The sequence below is a fragment of the Eriocheir sinensis genome, chromosome 38, assembly GCF_024679095.1.
Source record: "Eriocheir sinensis breed Jianghai 21 chromosome 38, ASM2467909v1, whole genome shotgun sequence".
Taxonomy (NCBI): Eukaryota; Metazoa; Arthropoda; class Malacostraca; order Decapoda; family Varunidae; genus Eriocheir; species Eriocheir sinensis.
The window spans coordinates 12,797,422-12,823,393 of NC_066546.1; the positions used below are offsets into that span (position 1 = coordinate 12,797,422).

Sequence of the window (25,972 nt, forward strand, 5' to 3'; positions counted from 1 at the left end):
TCGTTTTCTTTCCGAGGTTGGTTGGGGTTTGTTCTCACCTTGTCACTTGCTCATCATGGGGTTGGGCTGTCTAATACACCATCCCTTCCTTTGTATTAGAGCCCTACGCAAATACTCTTTCTACCCCGTGTTTTATTCACCCTCTATGAATGTCCTTCCTCATCACTAGCTCTTTTTCTTTCCGAGGTTGGTTGGGGTTTGTCTCACACTCCCATGTAATCTTCCATCTACATCTTACTTGTGATCCTATTCGAGGCGCCTTCCAAGCGTTACCGTCCACCTCCAACACCATATCCCGTCTCTAGTTGTTATTTCCTTTTCTGCTTGCGTGGGTTCTTTGGGGTTCCTGTCACCACTATCAATATCTTCCATCTTCAGTATGCTTGCCAGATAATCGTACACAGAGCCGCGTATTTACCGGTTTCTGGCCCATAACTGTTGCCAAGAAACATCAATAATTAACCATTTAAACGATAACTATATATGAAGGGAGTTATTTGGGTGATTAAGGCAGTTTTTGGGTCGGAAATCGGCAAACATGAGGCAGAGTACGACAATCTGGCAACGTCTTACAAGTGGTCCTGTCCTGGCCGCCCTCCACGTGTTACCTGCCTCCTCCTCCTCCTCCTCCTTGTGGAATATCAGGTCTGTCTCTATCAAAGTCGCCAGATTGTCTTACTCAGCCTCTTATATTTACCCCAAAACTGTCTCGTGGACCCCAAGGAGATTCACTTAAAATTATCGTTAAAATAGTTAATTCCTGATGTTTCTTGGCAATACTTAGGCGTCAGAAACCGGTAAATACTATGCTCTGAGTACGACAATCTGGCAACGGTGGTCTCTATTACTGTTGCTTCTTCTTGTGGAGGTTATTTTGGGTTCGTCTTATCCTGCCGCCTGTTCTTCCATCTACTCCTTACAAGTGGTCCTGTTCTGGCCGCCTTCCACTTGCTACCTTCCACCTCACTCCACACATCGAGGTTATGAAGTGCATCCCTATCACTGTTTGTTGTTTTTCTTCTTGTGGGGGTTGGGACTCGTCTTATCCTCCCTCCTATCTCCCTTCTACACCTTACAAGTGATCCTGTTCAGCCGCCCTCCACGTGTTACCTTCCACCTCACCACCACGGGGTTATCAGGTCTTTTCCCACCAGGTACACGGACCCCACCAGGTATCAGTTCGTTGATCTGTCCCCCATCACTGCGGCGGGCGGCAAAACACTGGAGCTCCGGGTATCGTATATAATGTTAGAAGGTATTGGAGAGCTGGAAGGTGACTCGCTGGCCATCACTACGGTATATAGGAGGGAAAATATTGGACTTCCGACGATCGTGTGTAATGAAATGCTGTTAGAAGGTATTGGAAAACTGAAAGGTGACTCGCTGGCCATCACTTCGACAGGAGGAAAAACACTGCGCTTCCGAGTATTGCGTATAATGGTTTTAAGCTATTTGAAAGGTGAAAGGTTTACTGTGGGAAGATATAACACTCTCCACCTCTACGTATCGTGTATAATGGAAGTCGAAGTTATTGAAAAGCAGCTCTGGATGGCGTATTAGCACTAAGGTCACGAAGTTCGAAGTATCAGAGCCCGAAGACACACACACACACATCAGCGGGTCTGCCATCTCTCTCTCTTTCTCCCCCTCTCTGTCTGCAAGCGCTTTTGGTATGTTTAGCATCGGACACAACAGTAGGCACCCAGGAGGCATTTGTGCAGTGTTGATGATGAGCAGACAAGCGTGAGAGGACTCTGGGACGCTGGCTCCTTACTATTCATTGCCATTTAGTGTGTGTGTTGTCTGTGTGGTGGTGGTGGTGGTGAGCCTGCCTACCCGAGCACCGTCACTCCCCACCACGCGCCACACAGAGAACAAGCTATCAGTGACCAATACAATACTTTATGTTTGTTGTTTAAGTACTCTAAAATACATTAATTAAAGGTGTTGTGCAATTCTCACCTGGCAGGAACAGGAGATGCACGGGTTGTCCTTCTCGACTTCAGGTGGAACAGGTATGGCTTCTCCCTCCTGGTGGCAGCGCATTGATTCACCTGCGGAGGAGAGAGAGAGACTGTTAAGACCTGGACCCATATTCTTAGACATTTCAGCAATAGAGACAGAGACAGAGACCAATGGGATATGTTTATATGCTTTAATAAGGGGAGAATAAGAGAAAGGAAGAGTTATGGGACTGAGACGAAGGGGGCTGTGGGAGTGCTGTGGGGCTGAGAGATGAAACAAAACGGAATACAGTAACAGAGGCCAATGGGATAAGTTTATATGCTTTAATAAGGGGAGAATAAGAGAAGGGAATATTGTGTTATGGGCTGAGATAGAGCAAGGGGAGCGAAGAGGCTGTGGCGGTGCTAAGGGGCTCAGAGGTGAAACATAAGGGAATACAGAGATCAATGGGATAATTTTGTTTTAATAAAGAGAATACGGTAAGGAATTAAAGTGTTATGGAGCAGAGAACACATTTGACAAGGCTTTCGCAGGAGTTTCGGGCATTTCCAGTAGCAGTTTTATGACCCTGGTGGTAAGTTGACCCTTCTTCTGTAACATGAACCTAAAAGACCACTCATTAGAACCCGACTGATCTCCCTTTCGGCCTTTGGAAGTAGTTGATGTGGGAGGTGAAAGCGTCTGAAAATATCGATACTGGATGTGAGGTGAAGATTCCTCTACAAAGCTATGGATGTGGCGAGGCTGCTGTGTGCTGTGGTGAGGGTAACTGTCCTCATGTGTGGCTTGCTGTGTTAGTCGAAAGTGTATGTGTGCTGTGTTGCTGTGTTGCTGAGAGCGGCTCATTATAACGGGCAGTAGTCGAGGCTGTGTTGTGCTGTAGTCTGGTCTATTGTGGCTGTGAAGATCTGTTCGTATGGTCTGTGGTCTTTGCTGTGTTGGTGGTGATGGTTTGTCAGTATGTGGGTCGCTGATATGGGCTGTTTTGTGGTCTGTTCTTGTGGCTGTGGTGATGTACTCGTGTGGCGGTGATGGTCTGTTAATCCTTGGTCTGTGCGGTCTGTGATGGTGAAATAAAGTCTGAGTAAACTGTCTGTGATCTGATCTACTGTGGCTGTGATGATGTGGCTGTTTACTGAGGTCTGTGGTCGCGTCTGTGTTGGTGGCGACGGTCTGTTAGTCTGTGGTTTGTGTAGTCTGTGATAGGGAAATAAAGTCTGAGTAAACTGTCTGTGATCTGATCTACTGTGGTTGTTTACTGAGGTCTGTGGTCGCGTCTGTGGCGGTGGCGACGGTCTGTTAGTCTGTGGTCTGTGGTCGGTGCTGCTGCTAACGAGGACTCATCAGCGCGGTCTGTAGTTGGCGCTGCGTTAATGGTCTGCCCGGGTCGTTGAGGAGAGGGACCTGTTCGTGTAGCCTGGTCCTTACTGGTTCGTCCGGAATCAATTATACTCAGTGAATTAAGAGAAGAACTTAAGGGCCGTAGTCTTGATTCAATATTTTGCCGCCCGAGCACACACATTCGATAAGACTTTTTTTTTTACAGTAGAGGAAATAGTTCAAGGGCAAAAAAGAACGTAAAAAAATGAGCATGAAAACCTGATTAATCTCATTTTCGGCTCTTGGAAATTGTTAATGTATGAGTCGGCGGTAGTTCGACAAGGCTTCGGTACCGTGAAAGTAAAGAAAGACTCACGAAAACCCGATCAATCTCCTGTACGACCTTTGGAAGTTGTTAATGTAGAAGTCGGGGGTCGTAAGATAAGGCTTCTGCACCGTAATCGCGGAAAAAAAAACCACTCATGAAAATGCGATTAACCTCCTTTTTGGGCTCTGGAAATTGTTGATGCATGTGAGAGGCAATGGTAGTGAGACGAAGCTTCTGTACACACGTGGAAGTAAAGAGAGAAACAGGAGAGCTCTTTTGATCTCCTCTTCGGCCTTTGAAAATTGTTAATGTAGAGTCGAGGGTAGCAACACAAAACCTCCGTACCTTGAAAGTGAAAAAACACCAATGAAAACCCTATTAATCTCCTCTTCGGCCTTTGGAGGTTGTTAAAGTAGAAGTGGAGGGTAGCAACACAAAACTTCCGTACCGTGAAAGTGAAGAAACACCAAAGAAAACTCTATTAATCTCCTCTTTGGAAATTGTAAAATGTGGAAGCTTCTGTGCCCTCAAGGTGAAGGAAAAAACACAAGAAAAACGATTAATCTCCTCTTCGGGCTAAGGAAATCGTGGTGTGATCGGCGGGAGCGTCTGTGCACACCTAGGAGTTAAGCCACGTCCCTCTGTCTCTCTGTCCGCTCGCTCCGCCGTTTAATATCTTGACGTAACGAATCAGAGGAGCAAGATCCGCCTCTTCCCAGAACGCCGCCTCGCCTAAAGGGACGTTAAACACTGCTACTGTGTGTCCCTAACCCGCCCGGCGTCACTCCTTATCTCGCTCACTCTGTCTTCCTCTCTCTCTCTCTCTCTCTCTCTCTCTCTCTCTCTCTCTCTCTCTCACCATAACCTACTCTTTCATCGCTCGTCATGTCCTTCCTCTTTTTATGAGTTGGGTTTGTATGCACTAAATGTATGTGTGTGTGTGTGTGTGTGTGTGTGTGTGTGTGTGTGTGTGTGTGTGTGTGTGTGTGTGTGTGTGATGCTCCGGCCCTCTCTCTCTCTCTCTCTCTCTCTCTCTCTCTCTCTCGCCGCAACTATTCCCCCGCGGCACACCCAGGCCCCGCGCTCCCCCGGTGTTTCCGCCTTGCCGTGGGAGGACAGCCCCGCGCGGCGCTCCAACAACCAAACACCGAAACGGAACACTAGAAGGCCTGGAACCTATCGACGACGGGTTGGCGGCGGCGGCGGCGGCGGCGAGAGTAGTGTGGTTCCCGGCCAGTGTGTCTGTCTGTGTGTGTGTGTGTGTGTGTGTGTGTTTTTGTATATAGTTAAATAAATAATAGTAATAATAACAATAATACTAACAACACTACTTCTACTACTACTACTACTACTACTTCTACTACTACTACCATTACTACTACTAACAATAATAATAACATAATAGGAATAATACTCTCAAAGGCGGTCCTTTGATGATGGATTATACATCAGCCTGAAAATTTACAACTCGCAATATTTTAATAACTACAGCGGCAAAATGTGTGTGTGTGTGTGTGTGTGTGTGTGTGTGTGTGTGTGTGTGTGTGTGTGTGGTGTTATCAGTGGTGGAGGTGGCGGGTCTGCTGCACTGCAGGAGGTCAGCTGGGCGGGTGTGCTGCACCGAGGCTGCTTGGTAACATTCGCTCTGGTTCCTGACACCAGACGCTCCTGACGGGAACGACCCGCGGAGATAATGGGGCCGGGGCACCCCGCTTCCCCGAGGCTGCCTCCCCATGCCGGCGGCGACAATTGCATCACATCCTGACGAGGGGCGGGGGTGTGACAGGCCGTGGTGAGGGGCCGTGGAGTGTGACAGGCCGTGGTGAGGGGCTGGGGGCGGCAGGCCGGGTGTGTGTGCAGGTTGTGCCAGGAGTCGAGGCGAAGCAACAAACAAAGCGAGCCTCTTGGCGTCTTGGGCTGAGAAGGAATGTAATAATTCCGGGTTGCAAGGCCGCCGCGGCGGGTTCTCGGGTGTCGCGGCAGGACAAGCACGGGGCGGTAGCCCTGAGCCGCGCCGCCCCGCGCCCGACGATATGCAGACGAACACGATGTCGCAACCTTGGCACACAGGAGCACACACAGGAGCCCCGGGAGGCGGGGCGGGGCACGCGGCGGGGCGACACATGGTCAGGATCTTGCTGAACCCGAGACAGCCGCCGCCCCAGGGGACAGCGCCCCCGCCCTCGCCGCCGCCGCCCGCCCGTCACTCTGTCACCCCCGCCCACCCGGCAGCCGACACCCGCCGCGGCACCGCCTTCCGCTGGTGGTAATTTTCTTGTGTGCAGGTCGGGAGGCCGGCCGCCTGTCTGTCTGTCTGTTGCGCCTGTCCCGGACCCTGTTTGTTCCCGCTGTGCCCCGGTGTGTGTGTGTGTGTGTGTGTGTGTGTGTGTGTGTGTGTGTGTGTGTGTGTGTGAGGGCCGCCTCTGATCGCTGTCTCCGCCTCGCCTCTTCCTCTCGTGTGGACGTGATGCACAAGAGTCGCTCCTTGAATTTTAATGCTACATTATGTGTGTGTGTGTGTGTGTGTGTGTGTGTGTGTGTGTGTGTGTGTGTGTGTGACTGTCTGTCTCTTGTGAGTGGGTATGTACAGAGAAGGTTTTTATGTATGTATGAATGCATGTACGTATGTGAGGATCAGACTTACTCCATTAATCAAAGTCAACTAATCATACGTCCTCTCTCTCTCTCTCTCTCTCTCTCTCTCTCTCTCTCTCTCTCTCTCTCTCTCTCTCTCTCTCTCTCTCTCTCTCTCTCTCTCTCTCTCTCTCTCTCTCTCTCCTCTCCCTCTACTCTCCTTCTTACTCTTCCCTCTCTCCTCTCTCCTTCTCCCTTCCTCTTCTCCTCCTTCCTCTCCCTTCTTCCTCTCCTCCCTTCCTCTTATTGTTTCTCCTCCTTCCCCTTCCTTCCCCTCTCCACCCCCTTCCCCTCCTTCTCTCTCCTTCCTTCTTCCCTTCTCCCTTCCTCTTCTCTTTATTCTCCTCCCCATTCCTCTTCTGTTTCCCCTCCTTATCTTGCCTCCCTTCCTTCCCTTCCCTTCCTCCCTCCTCCTCCTCCTCCTCCCTCCCCTTGCAACAGTAGGACCAAACCAACTCCCTTCAAGGACGTTTTCTGGTACCCTGCTAATCGCCCCTCCTCCCCTCCCCTCCCCCTTCTTCTCCCCCCCTTCCCTCTCCTCCCCTCACCACCCCATCACTTCTAAGTCGATGACCTCACCCATCACTTCTATACGGCCACCTCTCTAATGCGTTTTGTCCCCCCTCTTTCCTTTCTCCCTTCTCCCATTTTCTTTTTTTCTTTTTTTTTTTTACTTGCACGCCCGTTCGTGTCTCCTATTTTTTTTTCAGTTATCTTTTTTTTTCTCTTATGGTGGCTGTTCTCTGTCTTTCTTTCTTTCTCTTTTTCTCTCTTTTAGTTTCTTTCATTTTCTTTGTTTTTTTATTCTTAACTTTCTTTTTGTCTCTCCTTTCCCTCATTTTTCGTTCTTTCACTCTTCTTATTTTTTTCCCATTTTCTCCCTCTTCTTTTCTTTATTACCATTACTATTCTAATTTCTGTACATCCTTATTCCTCCTTTCCCTCCCTTTCGTTCTCTCTTTCTCTCTCTCTTTTGATTTCTTCCGCTTTCCCCTCCTCTGTTTTCTCTTCTTCTTCTTCTTCTTCTTCTTCTTCTTCTTCTTCTTCTGCATTTCGTTTCATCATTATCTTTCCTCTTCTTACATTTCCTTTATTTCCACTGCACGTTAATTTGCTCCCTATTAATCATTTTCGCCTTTTTTCTCTTTGTTCTCCATCCCTCATCTCTCCCCTCCTTCCATTTTCTTTACAGCTTCATTTCACGTTAATTTGTCTCTCCGCTAAATCCGTTTCAGTCTGCTTTGTCATGTGATATTCTCGTAACTTATTTATTGCATTCACTGGTCGTATCTTCTTCACTGTCTTCTTTAACTATCATCTTTTCATGTCTTTTTAATAACTTTTTTTTTATCTCTTTACTTCACGCCCCTTCCCTTCGTCCCTTGCGCTAGGATATGCATTTCTTTACGACCCAATGTGCGTGGATGAATTTTCAGTGTCTCTTCCCGGTCGATTTTACGGTTCATCATAATTATTTACTACTCTGTTTCAAACTTCATTAAGATCAAAGTTTAGGTACGGGAAGAAGAAGGAAGAAAAGAAGAGGCAGAGGATGAGCAGGAAGAGGAGAGGAACAGGAGGAGGAGGAGGAAGAGATTGAGGAAGAGGAGGAAGAGAAGGAGCTGGAAAGAAGGAAGGAGAAAGAGGGAGAGGAGTTGGGAAGAAGAAGGAAGAAAAGAAGAGGCAGAAGATGAGTAGAAAGAGGAGAGGAACAGGAGGAAGAGGAAGAGATTGAGGAAGAGGAGGAAGAGAAGGAGTTGAAAGGAAAGGAGAAAAAAAAGAGGCGAAGGATGAGTAAGAAGAGAAGGAGAAAAGAGGGAGGAAGAGGAGGAGTTGAAGGAGGAGGGGGAGTTGGAGGAGGAGGAAGAGATTGAGAAGGAGGAAGAGGAGGAAGAGAAGGAGTCGGAAAGAAAGAAGGAGAAAAAAAAAGAGGCAGAGGTTGAGTAAGAAGAGGAGGAGGGAAGAGGGAGGAAGAGGAGGAGTTGGAGGAAGAGGGAAAGTTGGAGGAAGAGGAAGAGTAGGAGGAGGAGGAAGAGGAGGAAGAGAAGGAGTCGGAAAGAAAGAAGGAGAAAAAAAAGAGGCAGAGGATGAGTAAGAAGAGGAGGAGAGAAGAGGGAGGAAGAGGAGGAATTTGAGGAGGAGGGAAAGTTGGAGGAAGAGGAAGAGTAGGAGGAGGAGGAAGAGGAGAAAGATGACGAGGTTGAGGAAGAGGATAGGCCGTCACCTCCATCACTTATTCAACGCCAGCACTTAAAATGGAGGTAAAGAGGAGGAGGAGGAGGAGGAGGAGGACTACCACTACCACTACCACCACCACCACCACCATCACCACGGCCACGACTGTCATCACCACTATCACCAATAAAAAAACCACCACCACCACCACCACCACCAAAACAAGCCACTCACTCACTCACTCACTCACTCACTCACAACAACCACAACCACCACCACAATTCACATCAATATTATGTTGCAACGACCACTTATGAACGTCACCACCACCACTACCACCACCACCACCACCACCACCATATTCGCTAAGCGCCTCCCCAAAACACGTTACCGATGCAGATACAGGGCGGAGAACATAGATACAACGACACTCGCTCCCGGATAGGCGAAGACACGTCAAACTTGCGATACGGAAGATAAAGTAAAATGACATACGGCAGAAAGAAGCAGATAAGGAAGTATAAATAAGGTGCGCGGGATATTAAATGTTATCAGAGCAGAACACTCACTCTTACAGCCTGACAGAGAGAGAGAGAGAGAGAGAGATGTGTGTGTGTGTGTGTGTACGGTAGGATGGAAGAAGGCGGTAAGACAGAATTAGAGTACACACACACACACACACACACACACACACACACACACACACACACACACACACGGCCATGATCGTCGAGGGTCCAGATGGAGCTTGAACGAGACGAGGGAATGAATGAGAGAATTGTAATGCAGGTCTCTCTCTCTCTCTCTCTCTCTCTCTCTCTCTCTCTCTCTCTCTCTCTCTCTCTCTCTCCTGTAGGGATGGGAAGAGAGAGAGACCTCGGAGGTAGAGAAAGTTATGTAAAACACACACACACACACACACACACACACACACACACACACACACACACACACACACACACACACACACACACACACACACACACACACAAATATCTGATTGGAATAATATAAAAAGAAGGAATGACATTTAGAAGACGTAGATCATTCTAAAAAAATAAAGGGAGAAGAAAGAACGTGTCTCCCGCCGCTTCAGTAGCCGATAATGTGGACCCGAAGAGCGAGGCGAGAGTCCTCAGTGTGCGGGAAAAACAAACATGGCAGAGCGTTTCTCGTTCGGTACATTGCAATCGTTAATATTTTTCTACGAACTGTTAGCTTCACGTATCCGGTATTACATAACTCCAGGACCGGCTCTTTACGTAACGTCCTCATTTATAGAGAAAGTATAAAAAGCCCCCATCGCAGTGTTTGAGATCCTCACGTCGACTGAGCGGCGCAGCGATGTCTTGCCAACGGCCCATCCGTCAGGCTTCGACAGGAAGAAGCAGCAGATTTTTGGAAGGTTTCTCTCCTCGCTGACCCATGCAGCTCAGCCGCGGTGGAAAGCCATTTCCGTATTTAAAATTCCCACCGCGTGACGGGTGAATTGGCGATGCTCATTGTGCAAGGTGAGAGGAGAGGCAGCCGTGTCCTGGCGGGGGACGTTCCCTGGCGGCCCCGTGCTGCGCGGTGCCCCAGGGGGCTGGATGGGGAGCCACGCAGTCCTGTACCGTTTGCTGTAGGGCCCCGGCGGGTTGCCTGCTGTGTTATACCCCCAAAAGACCATCAGTGTGTTGTATTGCTGGACCACGCTGAGGTTCGCCTAGTTTTGTAACGCAAGGGTGTGAGCTTCACTGCCGTAAATGGCTGTGCCCCATGCAGGTGTCTTCAGGGCTGCCTGCAATACAGCGTGCTGCCCTCCAGTGCCTCGCGCAGTGCTGCACCGCCACAGCGCTGTACAGCATGGCGACACGCTGCGCTGGCCTTGATTTAATATACGGCCAAGGGCCCACGTCTTGGTGCACGGCTGGGCCACGCCACGCCCCGCGGCCATACTTTCCCTCACGCCCGGCGCCACGCCCGTGTCCAGCCGCAGAAGCCTCGGGCGCGGGTATTAAGGGCAGGGAGCAGCGCCGCGGCCCTGGTCGGGGAGCCTCAATTGAACATGAACATTAGCCTCCGCGCGGCCATACACCGTGTCACCGCCGCCCAGATGTAGGTCAACAGCCCCGCCCAGCCGCGGCGGGAAGACGAGCCCCCAAGGTCGAGCCGTGACGGAGGAGGAGGAGGAGGAGGAAGTGAAGGAGGTGTTGAATGATGAGTATGAGGAGGTGGTGGGCGATGAGTGGGTGGTGATGGTGGTGGCGTGATGTTGAGGGAGAAGGACGAGACGCGGGTGGGACGGGAGGAGGAGGAGGAGGAGGAGGGGAGATGGGGTTCACCACTCAGCTGAGGATGGAGACAGTTAGGAAGCGGAGGAGGAGGAGGAGGAGGAGGAGGGGAAGGAACAGGAGGAAGAAGAGAAGGAGAAAATAAAGGAGGAGAAGGACAAGGGAAAAAAGAAGAGAAGGCCACGCCATTCAAAATAAAATAGAGACAGTGAGGAGGAGGAGGAGGAGGAGGAGGAGGAGGAGGAGGACCAAGGTGTCTTCCCAGGAACCCTTCGCTCTGCTTCACCACAAACAAACTCGTTCCGCTCGCCGGGCCATGACTCGTGCGGCGGAGCGAGTGATCGAGTTAGGGTTCAGCTGGACGTGGGCGGAGGGCGGGTCACCTTTACGCCATGACCCCCGCCCGTCACGTCCCCTTTACGCCCTGACCCACGCGCGTCAGGTCACCTTTACGCAGGAAGACTTGAGGTCCACCGAGCACCGCGCTGACGTCAGAGGAACCTAAATACGGAGGCGTGATGCGACTCCTGATTCAGACATGTTTTGTGAGGCATATTTTGTACCGTACCGATGCAATATAATGTGTTGCTCCGACCATTACGTCAGTGCTCTTTTCTCTTTTTTTTTTTGTGTGTGTGTGTCATCATTAAGTGTCTGTGTGTGTGTGTGTGTGTGTGTGTGTGTGTGTGTGTGTGTGTGTGTGTGTGTGTGTGTGTGTGTGTGTGTGTGTGTGTGTGTGTGTGTGTGTGTGTGTGTGTGTGTGTGTGTGTAGCAGGTGTTTGGGTTTCGGTTTCCTTCTGTCCTTGGGTTCTACTGATTACCCGACCGTCTGCTGACTGTCTGCACACACACACACACACACACACACACACACACAAATAGACTTAATGATGATGAAATTAGGCATACACATATAGACAGACACACACAAAAAAGACAAAAAAGCACTGACGTAATGATGATGGGGCTAGTAACACACACACGCACACACACACACACACACACACACACACATTGATGACAAAATTAGCTACACGTATTTCAAATTTCATCATCACCATTATGTGTGTGTGTGTGTGTGTGTGTGTGTGTGTGTGTGTTTGTGTGTTCTCTTTTTTTCAGACTCTTAATTAAGCTTATTCATTGAAGGGCGTTTGAGAGAGAGAGAGAGAGAGAGAGAGAGAGAGAGAGAGAGAGAGAGAGAGAGAGAGAGAGAGAGAGAATAATTTAATGAAAGAAAAGAAAAAAAAAAGACCAAACGATTATTTACTTGTTCCAATCACTAACAATATATACCTAAAATTCCCCACGTAAAGCATCTTACATATTTCAATATTATAAAAAAAAGTATCTCATGTTTTCTTTATAATTCATTAAGAGAGAAAAAAAGAGACCCCGACCTTGATCCCTTTACAGAGGAGGAAGAGGAGGAGGCGGAGGAGGAGAAGGAAGAGGAAGGGGAGGAGGAAAAATAGCAGATAAAAACGAGACTGTAAAATACATAATAACAAAATGTGGACGAAAGGCAGAAGCAGAAGGAGAAGCAGAAGCAGGAGAAGTAAAAGGAGGAGGAGGAAGGCGGAGGAAATAAAGAGAGGAAAGAAGAGCAGTTACAGGAGAAGAAAGAGGAGACATATGAGAAGGAGCAAGAGGAAATTAGGAAATAAGAGATGATGAACGAAGACAGGAACAAGAAGAGACAGGAAAACAAGAAAGAATAGACGAGAGGATAAAAAAAGAAGACGATGAGATGAAGGTGAAGAGGTGAAAGGAGGAAGTTAAGGAAGATGAGGAGAGAAAGAAGATGAGATGAGGAGTAAACGAGGAAGAAGGTGAAGGATAAAGACTCATGAAATACAGATAATGAGAAGGGGAAGAGGAAAAAGAGGAGGAGGAGGAAGGAGAAAAGGAGGAAGAAGCTGAAATACAGATAATGGAAAGAGGAAGAGGAAAAAGAGGAGGAGGAGGAAGGAGAAGAGGAGGAAGAAGATGAAGGATAATGACTCATGAAATACAGATAATGAAAAGAGGAAGAGGAAAAAGAGGAGGAGAAGGAAGGAGAAAAGGAGGAAGAAAGTGATGGATAAAGAAAGACTCATGAAATACAGATAATGAAAAGAGGAAGAGGAAAAAGAGGAGGAGGAGGAGGAAGGAGAAAAGCAGGAGGAAGAGGATTAGGAAAAGTGAAAGATGGGAAGATAATGAAGAAACAACGAAAAAGAAATAGAATGAAACGGAAATAAAAGATACAGATAATCAAAACGAAAAAGTGAGAAAGGAAAAGTTCAGAAAAAAGGGGAAAAGAAGATAGGCAAACGATGAAAACAGGAAAGGAAAAGGAAAGTGGAGAAGGGAACCACAAAATATAAAAAAATGGCGATAAAAAAAAAGAAAAAAAATGTTGAAAGAAACTACGAAATAAAGATAATCAAAACAGAGAAACAAAAGAAAATAAAGGAAAGAAATAAGAAAAAAAACAAGATACCAAACAATAAAGAGAAGAAAGAGGAGGAGGAGGAGGAGGCGGCGGCACCACAAAGATAAACGAAGCAAAACAAAAAAACAAACAAACGCACGTATAACTCTCTCTCTCTCTCTCTCTCTCTCTCTCTCTCGTGTGTGTGTGTGTGTGTGTGTGTGTGTGTGTGTGTGTGTGTAGGCGGGTGGATGTGTGGGTGATCTCCGCTTCCCCCTCCCACCCGCCCGCCCCCTCACCCCCGCCCCCGCCAGGCCACCCCGGGTCTCGGGAACACCTGGGGCCTGGCGGGGCGGCGAGACAAGGCCGGCCATTCAGAGCCCCGCCGTGTGTTGGCTGCGGGGCTTTTTTCCCTCACGCGTGTCTGAAGAGTAAATAACCAAGGCGCGGGTGTGTGTGTGTGTGTGTGTGTGTGTGTGTGTGTGTGTGTGTGTGTGTGTAGAAGCATCACCGGGCTTCTCAAGAACACAAGACCAGAAGAACGTACGAAGAAGAACATAAGAACAAAAAAAAACATAAGGAAAAGATAGGAACATATAAAAATAACATTAGGAAAACATAACACCACAAGGATAACATAAAAACATAAGGAAAAGATAGGAACATATAAAAATAACATTAGGAAAACATAACACTACAAGGATAACATAAAAACATAAGGAAAAGCAGAACATAAGGAAAAGAAGAACATACAAGGACATAAGACCATAGAAAACGAAGATGAGATAGAGATAAGAAAAAATGGAGATCGTAAATTAGGAACACAGAAGAGAGAGAGAGAGAGAGAGAGAGAGAGAGAGAGAGAGAGAGAGAGAGAGAGAGAGAGAGAGAGAGAGAACGTAAGAACAAGAACAAAAGGAAACATAAAGAACGAAAAGAATATGTAAGGAGAACATAAGAGAACAAGAACATGAAAAGAACTAGAACATAAACACATAAGAACATAAGGAAAGATTAAGAAGGAAAAAAAAAACTATTAGAACATAAGAGGTCAGTGTGTACGTAGATGAGTGAGGGTGACCTGTGTGTGTGCGTGTATGTACGTATTGAAGGGCTGACGGTGACATGTGCGTGTGTGTAGGTAATGAGAGGTACCGTTAGTATGACCTACGCATGTGTGTGTGTGTGTGTGTGTGTGTGTGTGTGTGTGTGTGTGTGTGTGTGTGTGTGTGTGTGTGTGTGTGTGTGTGTGTGTGTGAGGCGGATGTAGGGTGGTGTGTGTGTGTGTGGGGTTGGGGGTGGCAGGGTGATGGTGGGATGTGGTCAAGGGTGGAAGCTGGGTAAGGGTGGATGAGGGTGGATGACAAGGGTGTGGAGGGGTAGGAATTACAAGCGTGGATGAGGGTGAAGATGAGATGAAGCTGGGTGAGAAGTGGATGAGGGCGGGATGAGGGTTAGTAGAGTAGTGTGGGAGCAGTATTAGGTGGGAGTGGGTGCGTGGGTGAATTCCGGGTGGCGTGTGTGTGGGTGAGAATGAGGCGAGGTCTGGAGGGGGAGGGGTGGGGGTGTGAAGGCAGGTGGGTTGAAGAGAGTGGGAAGGGGTTGCGTTGCGGACAGGCGGGGTAAGTGCGAGGGTGGGGGGAGGGGAGTGACGGGAGAGAGAGGGCAGGGGGTAGGAAGGGGATGGCAGGGTGGTGGAGGAAGGGGAGGGTTGAAAGGGGCATGTAGGGTGTAGGGGGCAATGTGAGGGCAGGGAGGGTAACAGCGAGGATGGGGGTAGGGTGGGGGCTGGAGAGGGAGACACCAGGGGGAGGGGAGAAAGGGGCAGGGTGGCGGGGCAGGGTGCGGGAACTGTGGGGGAGAGTCAGGGTGAGGGATACAGGGGCTGAAGGGAGAGAGCACTGGTAGGGTAAGAAGAGGCAGGGTGGAGGAGGCAGGGTGGAAGGGTGTCAGGGTGAGGGAGACAGGGGCTGGAGGGAGAGAGCACTGGTAGGGTAGGAAGAGGCAGGGTGGAGGAGGCAGGGTGGAAGGGTGTTAGGGTGAGGGAGACAGGGGCTGGAGGGAGAGGCAGGGTGGAGGAGGAAGGGTGGAAGGGTGTTAGGGTGAGGAAGGCAGGGGCTGGAGGGAGAGAGTACTGGTAGGGTAGGAAGAGGCAAGGTGGAGGGGGCAGAGTGGAGGAGGCAGGGTGCGGGCAGGGTGCGGGCAGGGTGTCAGGGTGTGGGGCGGGCAGGGCAGCACACGGTGTTTAGGTGTGACACCCGAGCCGCGTCCCCTCGGGCCGGCAGCTGCGGCCAACATTAATTTACGTTATCACGACTGTCAAATTTTCTTGTCGCCGGCTCAGACGTGTAATACAGCCGACCTTTACTCAGAGCCGCGCGCCGCCCCCGCCGGGAGCGTCCTGCCCTGGGGAGCTGCGAAAGAGTTGACTTATGATGGGGAGGCGCAGGGGAGGGTTGTGTAAGGCTGAAGAGAGCTGGGGAGAGCTTGACAAGGCTGGGGAAGACTCTTGACACTTGGAAACAGTCTGGAGAGGGGTGAGGAAGGCTTTGGATATTTTGACAAGGCTGGAAGGACAAAATATACTTAAGAATAGCTGCAGAGCGCTGAAGAAGGCTAAGGAAGGGGCGGAAAAGGCTGAGGCATGTTGTATAGAAAAGATCTGGAGAGGGAGGAGGAAGCCCTGAGAGATTTCGAGGAGCTGGGAAAAGTAAATAAACCTAAAAAGAGAATTATAAAAGGCTGCAGAAGGCAAAGAAGGGGTAGGGAAGGTTGGGGAAGGTTCGAAAAAGTCTGGAGAAGGGTGAGGATGGCCTGGGAGATTTCGAGAGGTAGGAAGGAGTATAAAGGAACGTAAAAAATGAGTTACGAAAGGCAACAGAAGGGGCGGGGAAGGCTGGGGGAGGCTGGAGGAAGATGAGGGAGGTTGAGGGAGGCTGGGAGAGGTTGGGGAAAGCTGGGTTAGGTTAGGGATGGATGGGGGAGGATGGAGGAGGCTGGGGGAGGTTATGGGGGGATGGGGCGTGGGTAGGGGACTAGGGGCGCCTGCTGGGTCAAGGGAAGACACTAACCAGCACAAACAGCGTGACGTAAACCAGCACAACACCGCGGCGCTACAGGGAAATGGCTGCGTTGCTCACCGCCACGAGAGCGACGTCCCCCGAACACTGACCCCCCAAGAACAGATCAAAACAGGGACCTTCCACCACCAGGCCCTTCAGAGTGAGCTGCGTCTGACGGCACGAACGCACGAACTGGATCACACGAAACTAGATGACAGGTGGAATATTTTAAACCCCTTGCCCTTTGAAGTGTTTTTTGTCTTTCCTACTTTCCTTGTCTCGAACCACAAGATCAAGACGAGTACCTCAGAAAATGACGCCGTTACGACTTTCTTTTTACGCTCTGTCGCTTGTTTTGGTGTTACGCATTGACGTCTCAGCCTCTTTTTATTTCCGGTAACTTATTTCGATTTCACTCATAAGGATTTCGAGCTCCAAACGCAGGATAAGGATGAGAGACCTAACGAACGAGGCCATTCAAGCTTTACTGTATCTTTTATTGTTAGCCATTTCGAGTTTACGCATTAGCAACACGACCTCCATAACCAGCAAGATCACGACGAGACCCTTAACGAACGAGGCCATTAACACTTCGCTTCTCCCTTACTGTCACTCACTTCGTCCTATCATTTTGATCTTAACAAGCAAGGTCAAACTAATTATACTTTCCTTTCTTCTTTACTACTTTGACTCATTTCGATTTTACGCATCAGCACTACGACTCCAACAAAGAACAAGGTGGAAAAAAGGAAAATTCCATAACAGCCCCCTTCAAAATTTCCATTCAAAGAAGATCAGGCTATTCAAACTATTTTCCTGTATACTTTTCCTCATTTTGACCTTACGCATAAATAGAATAATTAGAAAAACACTTCCACGATACTCAATCACATCATGCCTCTTTTTTTTTTTTTTTTTCAGTCAAGGAAGAAGCTCAAAGCCAAAAAACAAAAAAAGTCCGCTAGCTGCTCCTATATAAAAAAAGAGTGGCCAAAAGTGAGGTATATTTCTGCTGGAGAGGCGTCTGATACTCCTCGATATACAATAGAACTCTCAACTCACCCACCAGAAAGTTATCATAAATAGAATACTAGGAAAAGCCATGATACTCTCCACGGGCAATGCTTGAAAGTGTATTTATTTAAGAAGACGTAAACACAAAATCTAAACTTCACGGATGAACACTTCGCAAAGAACGCGTTTGGCGGCGAAATCGCGATTCTACGGATAAATATTTTTACAGACAACGACGTTAGTCACAGAGGAGGGGAAAAAAAAAGAAAAATGCGATGGTACAAAATATTTCGGAAAACATTTAAAACTTCGCCGTGAAAATAGAGAAGAGAGAGAGAGAGAGAGAGAGAGAGAGAGAGAGAGAGAGAGAGAGAGAGAGAGAGAGAGATATGGAGAGCGAGAGCGAGAGAGAGGCATCTTACACTGAATATTTTTAAGCATCAAAATAAACAACAAACTCGTGACTTGAAAAAAAAAAATACTCCACCAGAAAACTAAATTATCATCCCACGAAGACGTACCATGAGAGAGAGAGAGAGAGAGAGAGAGAGAGAGAGAGAGAGAGAGAGGCAGACGCACAGCCAGACAGACAGACACACACTCCCTCTACGAGCTATACAAGAAAACGACATTAACCAGCACATGATAAAGACGCAGTGAAGAGAGATCACTTGAGGAAGAGGAGGAGGAGGAGGAGGAGGAGGAGGAGGAGGAGGAGGAGGAAGAGGAGGAGAATGAGGAGGAAGAGTGTCAAGGAAGGCTAAACCAACTGCCCTCAAAACCTTCGTGGAGTGACCAGATGGGAATGAGAAATATGAGGTGATGGGGATGGTTGAGGAGGAGGAGGAGGAGGAGGAGGAGGAGTGGAAGAATGATAGGGAGAAAGAAGCATAGGTCAGAGGAAGAGAAGGGAAGGGAGAAGGGGAGGAGAGAGCTGGGGAAGAGAAGGAAGAGGAGGAGGAGGAGGAGAAGGAGGATGAAGAGCGCAAGGATGATAGAGAGGAAGAAGCATAGGTTAGAGAGAAGGAGGAGGAGGAGGAGAAGGATAGGACAGGAGTATGAGGGGAAGGAAAGGAGAAGATGAGGAGGAGGAGAAGGAGGAGAAAAGAGTATCAAGGAAGGAGCAGAGGAAAGAAGAGACAAGGAGATGAAAGAGAAGAAGAGAGGAGAGAGGAGGTGGAAGCGACCGTGAAGGGGACGAGAGGATGGAGAAGCAAGTGTGAGGAGATGGGAGATGACAGGGTGTGAAGGGAAGGGAGGGAGGGCGTGAAGGGAGCGAAGGGAGAAGGGTACGGAGGTGAACATAACACGAGAAGGAAAAAGGGAGAGAGAAAATGATGGTAAGGGAGTGAGAAAGAGTCAGGGTGAAGGAAGAGAAGGGAGAGAAAAAATGAAAATATGAAAGTGTAAAATGAGGAAAAAGGGAGAGAAAATGATGATAAGGGAGAGAGAGAGAGAGAGAGAGAGAGAGAGAGAGAGAGAGAGAGAGAGAGAGAGAGAGAGAGAGAGAGAGAGAGAGAGAGAGAGAGAGAGAGAGAGAGAGAGAGAGAGAAATGAAAGTGTAGCAAGGAGGAAAGAAAAGAGGAGGAAAGATACGAAGGAGGAAAAAGAAAAGAAAATGTTAAGAATAAACGTTAGAAAAAGAATATTAGAGAGAAAGTAAGCAAGGAAGGACAAGGAAAAAAAAACATTATATACAAATAGGAAAAGAACACAAGAATGATAAATGGGAAATAGACAAAACCGATACTGCTTCGAAAAGGGAAAAGCTAAGGAGGGAAAAGAGAGGGAAAGGATGAAGGAAACAAAGGAGATGCTGTAGAGAATGCTAAAGAAGAGAGGCAATTTAGAGAAGAAAAGGAAAGGTTAAGGAAGAGAAGAGAAAAGGGCAAAGTGAAACGGAAAGGAGTAGAAAAATGAACAAACAAGAACAAGAACTAGAAAAAAGAACAGGAAGGAAAAGGAAAAGAAGAGAACGTTAAAGAAGATAGGAAGTTAAGAGAGGAGAGGAGATAGTTGAGAGGAAGATGGTAGAAAAAGATGAGAGGAAAAGAGGAAAAAGAGGAGGAGAAAGAGGATGAAAAAAATGATACAGAAGAAGACGAAGAAGAAAAAATGATGAAATAGAAAAATAAGACGAAAAAGAAGAAGGAGAAAAGAGAAGACAACGACGAAGACAACAAAGAACACGAAGAAAAAGACGAAAAAGAAGACAAAAAAAGACGTGGAAAAGGAAGACGATGATGACGAGGAAGAGGAAAAAGAAAAAGAAGAGTAAGAGAGAGAAGGGCGCCGCTGGAGAGCTAATTAAGGACTCACGAACAAGGACGCGACTCAGAGGTATCAGCTGTCCGTGGGAGTCCGTGCGTGGCCTCCCCCTGCCGCCCCTGCCACCACCTGTCCGTACCCTGCTCACCCCTGCCTCCCCAATGCCATACACCTGTCATATCCCTCTGCCTCACCCCTGTCAAAGCATATGTCCCTAACTCTTGTCCCACCCCTGTCCAACTTCTGTCCTCATCCCTTGCTGAAACCCCTGCCCAAACCCCTGTCTTTAACCCCTTGTCCACCCCTGCTTCACCCTTGTCCACCCCCTGTCGTTTTCCTGTCCTCATCCCTTGTTGAAGCCCCTGCCCAAACCCCTGTCTTTAACCCCTTGTCCACCCCTGTTTCACCCTTGTTCACCCCCTGCCCTTTTCCTGTGTTCATACCTTGCCGAAACCCCTGTCCAATTACCTACTTTACCCCTGTCTAAACCCCTGCTGCCCCTGTGCTCAACCCCTGTCTCCAGTCACTACCTCATCACTCTTTCTAACCTACTGAAGTTCACCTGTTTCACTCAAGCTCCAACCCCTGTCACCTGTCCCTGCCTCACCCCTGTCAGACTCCTCCTCCAATAGCCATACAGCTTCACTCCACTCTTCATGACCCTGTTTACCTTGCCGTCACCCTGCTTGGTTTCCCCGGTCGTCTACACTTTGCTTTAATGACCCCTGTAACGTGCCCCACCTCTGCCTGGCTCCCTCACCCTGCCTCCACTGCTCTAATGAATCTATCTCGTCATTATTATACTCCTTCTTACACTATCATTATCCTTCACGCTGTTTCTTCCCTCGCCGGTGAGCCAAGAGTCCCGCCCTCAGCGTTCCTGCACCGCCGCAGTAACTAGCGCCCAGCGTCTGGCCTCGAGAGTATCAGTAATAGGTTAACTTCTTCATGCATATTCAGGACCCGAACGGCGGCTAACAAACGGAGAGTTACACGATAACTGCATTCCGTCTGCTTTTGTAGCTTCGCAACGTGTGTTTTATCACCTGAGGCTTTGAGCACTGAATTAAGTTTACTTATACGTGTGTCTTAAGGTCATGCTGCCTAATAAACGGAAACTTACTTCATAACTGCAAACCTTCCTTCCTAGCGTCCTGACACGAGCCTTCCCGTCTGGTGCTTGCAAGGGTAAACTCTCACTCTCCTCTCCCTTCCGTTCCCTTCTCTGCATTAAGGAGCCCGCCCCCTCCTTCCTTACCTCTCTCACTTTCCTTCCCTTCTTTGCTGTCCTCTTCTTCCATGCTTTAAGATCCTCACTCTACTTCTTTCCCTCCCTTCTCTGCATCAAAGACCTTACTCTCTCCTTCTCTCCTCCTCTAACTTCCCTTCCTTACCTTTCTCTTCATCTTCCTTCACGCTTTAGATTCCTCTTCCTCCTTCTCGCCTTCTCTGCCTCTTCCCCCTTCCTTTCTCAAGTCTTCCTCTCCTTCCCATGTTCCCTCTTCTTTCCCTTACCCTCCACTCCTTCCCATGTCATTCCATTTCTCTTCCCTTTCTAGCATTACAGCTCCTCCCCCTTCCTCCCCCCCTGCCGCCCTCTCCCCCGCCTCAAACTCGCCAAGAACGTAACCTTCTAATGACCCTTTCTAACCCTGCCCCCCTATCGCGATCCTACCCTCGTGCCCGCGCCTGCCCTTCATGCCTTCCCCCTTAATGCCCGTGAACCCTGCCTCCTGCTGCCCCTCCTTCCCCCTCCATTCTTCCATTCCTACCCTCCCTTCCCTCCCTCCTGGCCGTCATCTCCACGTAACTAAGTGTGTGATAAGGATTCTGCTCTCGCCACGCCTCCTCTCTCTCTCTCTCTCTGCTTGCCGCCATGAAAGGGACAAAAAAAAAAACGCTTCACAAAATGGTTTCCACGACAAATATCAAAACATCGTTGACCTCTTTAGTGCGTGCTTAGATAGTTTTTTTTTTGCTGTATGTATGTGTGTATGTATGTATGTATGTATGTATGTATGTATGGCCACTCATCCATGTTTTTTTCACAGTGATTTGCGAGTTTTTGTTTTCATATATTTTTGCCATTGAGTTACTTCCTTTACTGTAAAAAATGTATGTTTGTATGTATGTATGTATGTATGTATGTATGTATGTATATCAAAAGTTCACAGGCCTCGTAACACACAGAACACAAGCACACCATATATCTACACACACACACACACACACACACGCACACGAAGGCAAAACGAAACACCCGAGTCAACAGGCGAAGCTTCGAACGCGACTGAAACGAACCCTTCCGAGAATTTGTCAAAAGAAAGGAAAATAATACCAGTAAACACGAGCCCTTTTTCCCGAGGCGGCGAGAATGATGAGGGGGGGGGAAGAGGGGGAGGAGGAAGAGGAGGAGGAGGAGGAGGAGGCTGGTGGTCTGTTCTTCCTCCTCCTCCCCTTCTTCATTCATCCTTCTTCACCTCCTTCTACTTTGTGTGGAGGTAAAGCAAAACAGAAGAGAGAGAGAGAGAGAGAGAGAGAGAGAGAGAGAGAGAGAGAGAGAGAGAGAGAGAGAGAGAGAGAGAGAGAGAGAGAGAGAGAGAGAGAGAACACCCTCCCCCCCTTCCTTATACAGATATTAACTAACAATATCAACAGCAAATATCAGAAAATTCGTCCATTTCCGTGAACATCGAGCTCGGTCCCTCCCTTCAGCCCACGAGCCGACAAACCATTCAGCCACTAAGTCAGCCATCGCCTCCTTCCTGCCTTCCTTTCTCCCTCCTGTGCTTGCGTGTTCTCCCCTGAGGTAATGGTGGTGGTGGTGTTGGTGTTGGTGATGGTGATGGTGGTGATGGTGGTGGTTGTCACTCTCTCTTGTGTGTTCCCTCGCCTTCAGTTTACACCAGACCCAGGTAGAACACGCCTCCAGAATGTGTGTGTGTGTGTGTGTGTGTGTGTGTGTGTGTGTGTGTGTGTGTGTGTGTGTGTGTGTGTGTGTGCAAGTGCGTTAATGTAAGGTTGTTTTGCGGTGGGTGGCGAAGGAGGTGGCGGCTGCGTAGAAGGAGGAGGAGGAGGAGGAGGAGGAGGAGGAGGAGGAGGAGGAGGAGGAGGAGGAGGAGGAATAGACGAGAAGTAGGAGGCGTATTAGAAGGGCCATAAGGAGAGCAAGAGGAGAAGGAGGAGGAGGAGGAGGAGGAGGAGGAGGCGCAGATGCATAAGAGTCTAAAAAAAAGTAGGAAAGCGGGCAATAGATGGCGTGGGAGGAGGTGAGGAGGACGAGGAAGAGGAGAAGTGAGAGAGAGGAGAGGCGAGGAAGTAAGAGGAACAGGTCTGGGAAGAGGTGAGGAGGAAGAGGAAGAGGAAAAGTAAGAGCGAGGAGAGGCGAGGAAGTAAGAGGAACAGGTCTGGGAGGAGGTGAGGAGGACGAGGAAGAGGAGAAGTGAGAGAGAAGAGAGGCGAGGAAGTAAGAGGAACAGGTCTGGGAGGAGGTGAGGAGGAAGAGGAAGAGGAGAAGTGAGAGAGAGGAGAGGCGAGGAAGTAAGAGGAACAGGTCTGGGAGGAGGTGAGGAGGAAGAGGAAGAGGAAAAGTGAGAGCGAGGAGAGGCGAAGAAGTAAGAGGAACAGGTCTGGGAGGAGGTGAGGAGGAAGAAGAAGAGGAGAAGTGAGAGAGAGGAGAGGCGAGGAAGGAAAAGGAACAGGTCTGGGAGGAGGTGAGGAGGAAGAGGAAGAGGAAAAGTAAGAGCGAGGAGAGGCGAAGAAGTAAGAGGAACAGGTCTGGGAGGAGGTGAGGAGGAAGAGGAAGAGGAGAAGTGAGAGAGAGGAGAGGCGAGGAAGTAAGAGGAACAGGTCTGGGAGGAGGTGAGGAGGAAGAGGAAGAGGAGAAGTGAGAGAGAGGAGAGGCGAGGAAGTAAGAGGAACAGGTCTGGGAGTAAATAAGTGTAGCTCTGAGACGAAGAAACAGGCCGTGAATGCATGTTTGCCCCACAAGGCGAGAGGCTGGGCAGAGGCTGTTTCTCGCGTCCCCCCGCCAGGCCTTTCACACACACGAGGGGCTCCATGTGTGGCTTTGTCCCCGATCCACAATGCCCCCACGCTCGCTTAAAGAAACACCAGAGCAGCTATTTGTAATACTGCTGTTGCGCCTGCTCTTACTGATGAGTGCTGGTAGTTGGCGGTGCTTCTGTTGCTGCTAAATCTACTACTGTTCTGCTTCCTCAACGCTCGCTTAAAGAAAGATCATCTGCTACTTCTAATAATGCTAATTGCTATTTCTGCTCTTGCTACTGTTTCGGTTACTGCTAAAACTGCTTCGACTGTTGTTCTGCTTACTCCACGTTGGCTTAAAGAAGGACCACCTGCTACTTGTAATACTGCTTTTGCGTCTGCTGTTGCTGCTCAGGTCTGGTATTTTGTGCTGTTACGGTTACTGCTAAGACTACTTCGATTGTTGTTCTGCTTACTCCACGTTGGCTTAAAGAAAGACCACCTGCTACTTGTACTACTGCTGTTGCCCCTGCTGATTTTCCTGCTGAATGTCGTTGTTTACTGATGTTTGTGTGACTGCTTCTACTTCTTCTTCTGTTCGCTGGGTCAAGAAGTTCCATTTAGTGCTTTGGTGTTGTTTCTCTCCGTTTTGTTGCTGCTGCTAATGGCGAGGCGGGTTTTATAATATCTGTTTTTGTAACTCCGGATTGTGCCTCTCAATGCTACAAGGAGCTAATCACGGTGTTGGTTCTGATTACGTAATTACAGCAAGGTTTATTTATAGAACGGCAAACACTATACAACTAATACTTCTTTCCCTACCACCACCACCACCACCACTACCACCACAACCACCACTACTACTGCTACTACTGCTACTACTACTACCATGATTGCAGCTGCTACTGGTTCTGCAGCTATCACCGAGGTAGCAAGATTCAAGCACACCAAACACACACACAAACAAACAAGTCTGGTGCATTCTAACAAGCAAGAGTTGATACATATATACATTCATATCCATACATTAACACACACACACACACACACACACACACACACACACACACACACACACACACACACACACATGGACACTATATTAGCAACAAAGACAAAGGAGAAAGAAAAACAGAACAAACACAACACAAAACCCCCTCACAAACACACAAACAACACCATACCTTTACACAAACAGAGACAAACAACAGAAACAACCAAAACACATACGACACAAAACACAAGAAAACACTCCCTTCACAACCATAAAACCACAACCATTACATCCAAACACAAAGACCCACAACACACACACACACACACACACACATGCACACACACTCACCCTCCCCTCCACACACACCCGTCCTATCGCCCCTAAACGTTATCAACACCGCCGTAACATTACCTAAACGAACGTAACACAACCGCTATCAAGGGGAGTAAGATGCGACCCTCACTATCAGGGCCCCGAGATCATGTTCAGCCGAGACGAGGAGGACGAGGAGAAGACGAAGGACGAGGAGGAGGAGGACGAGGACTTGGCCTACATAGAAGAGGGATCCCACGGCCTTCAACAGCTGGCAAGGAGGTGTTGTAGGACTCCAAGGACGTCGCAGCTTTGGTTACTGAAGGATCCGTTTCTACTCCTGTCTCATGTGCGTGTGTGCGCTCTCTCTCTCTCTCTCTGTCAAGGTTGGTTTTGCTGTTAATACGTTTTTTTCTTTTGATATAACGTTTGGCTCTGATTCTCTCTCTCTCTCTCCTTGCTCTTTAATATTTCAGTTACATAAAGATCAACGCCCACAGAGAGAGAGAGAGAGAGAGAGAGAGAGAGAGAGAGAGAGAGAGAGAGAGAGAGAGAGAGAGAGAGAGAGAGAGAGAGAGAGAGAGAGAGAAGGGCCCCTATCTGATGCTCACACTAATGCAATACACGTGTTCGCGCAACTCAAGCCGCGCGCAACACAATCGTTCCACTCACACCGTAAAATAACAAACTCGGGAAAAAAAAGTCGCGGCTGAAAAAAATCCCTAAAAAAGTATCCCTAAAAAATATCCCTAAAAACTGAAGGGTTAATGGAGGCTCGTCTATATATTTTTAATGAGGGACTTTTTTTTTAATTCTCTCATCTATTATTTTTTTACGAGCCAAACTTTTTACATTCAATTTTTCTAACACAAACTCCAAAATGAATTAATCGTCCATATCACTTTTTTTTTGCTGTAATTCTTTTTCTATATTATTATTACTATTATTATTATTGTTGTTGTTGTTGTTATTGTTCTTGTTTTTTGTTTTTTTATTAATATTGCGTCATTATCGAAACGCAGAGAGAGAGAGAGAGAGAGAGAGAGAGAGAGAGAGAGAGAGAGAGAGAGAGAGAGAGAGAGAGAGAGAGAGAGAGAGAGAGAGAGAGAGAGAGAGAGAGAGAGAGAGAGAGAGAGAGAGAGAGAGAGAGAGAGAGAGAGAGAGAATGCATATGTTACCACACAACACATGGCGAACACAAAGCAACACCACAACGCAACA

The 25,972-nt window shown here is 48.3% G+C and overlaps 1 protein-coding gene across 3 annotated transcripts in view; it reads right to left on the reverse strand.

The window, feature by feature from the left end:
* Positions 1 to 25,972, reverse strand: part of LOC127008683 (BMP-binding endothelial regulator protein-like) — a 143,353-nt gene that overhangs the window by 58,974 nt on the left and 58,407 nt on the right. For all 3 annotated transcript variants that reach the window (XM_050881000.1, XM_050881001.1, XM_050881002.1), the window contains exon 4: positions 1,963 to 2,054. In XM_050881000.1, the coding sequence (XP_050736957.1) occupies positions 1,963 to 2,054 (92 nt within the window). The remainder of the gene's footprint in view (positions 1 to 1,962; positions 2,055 to 25,972) is intronic.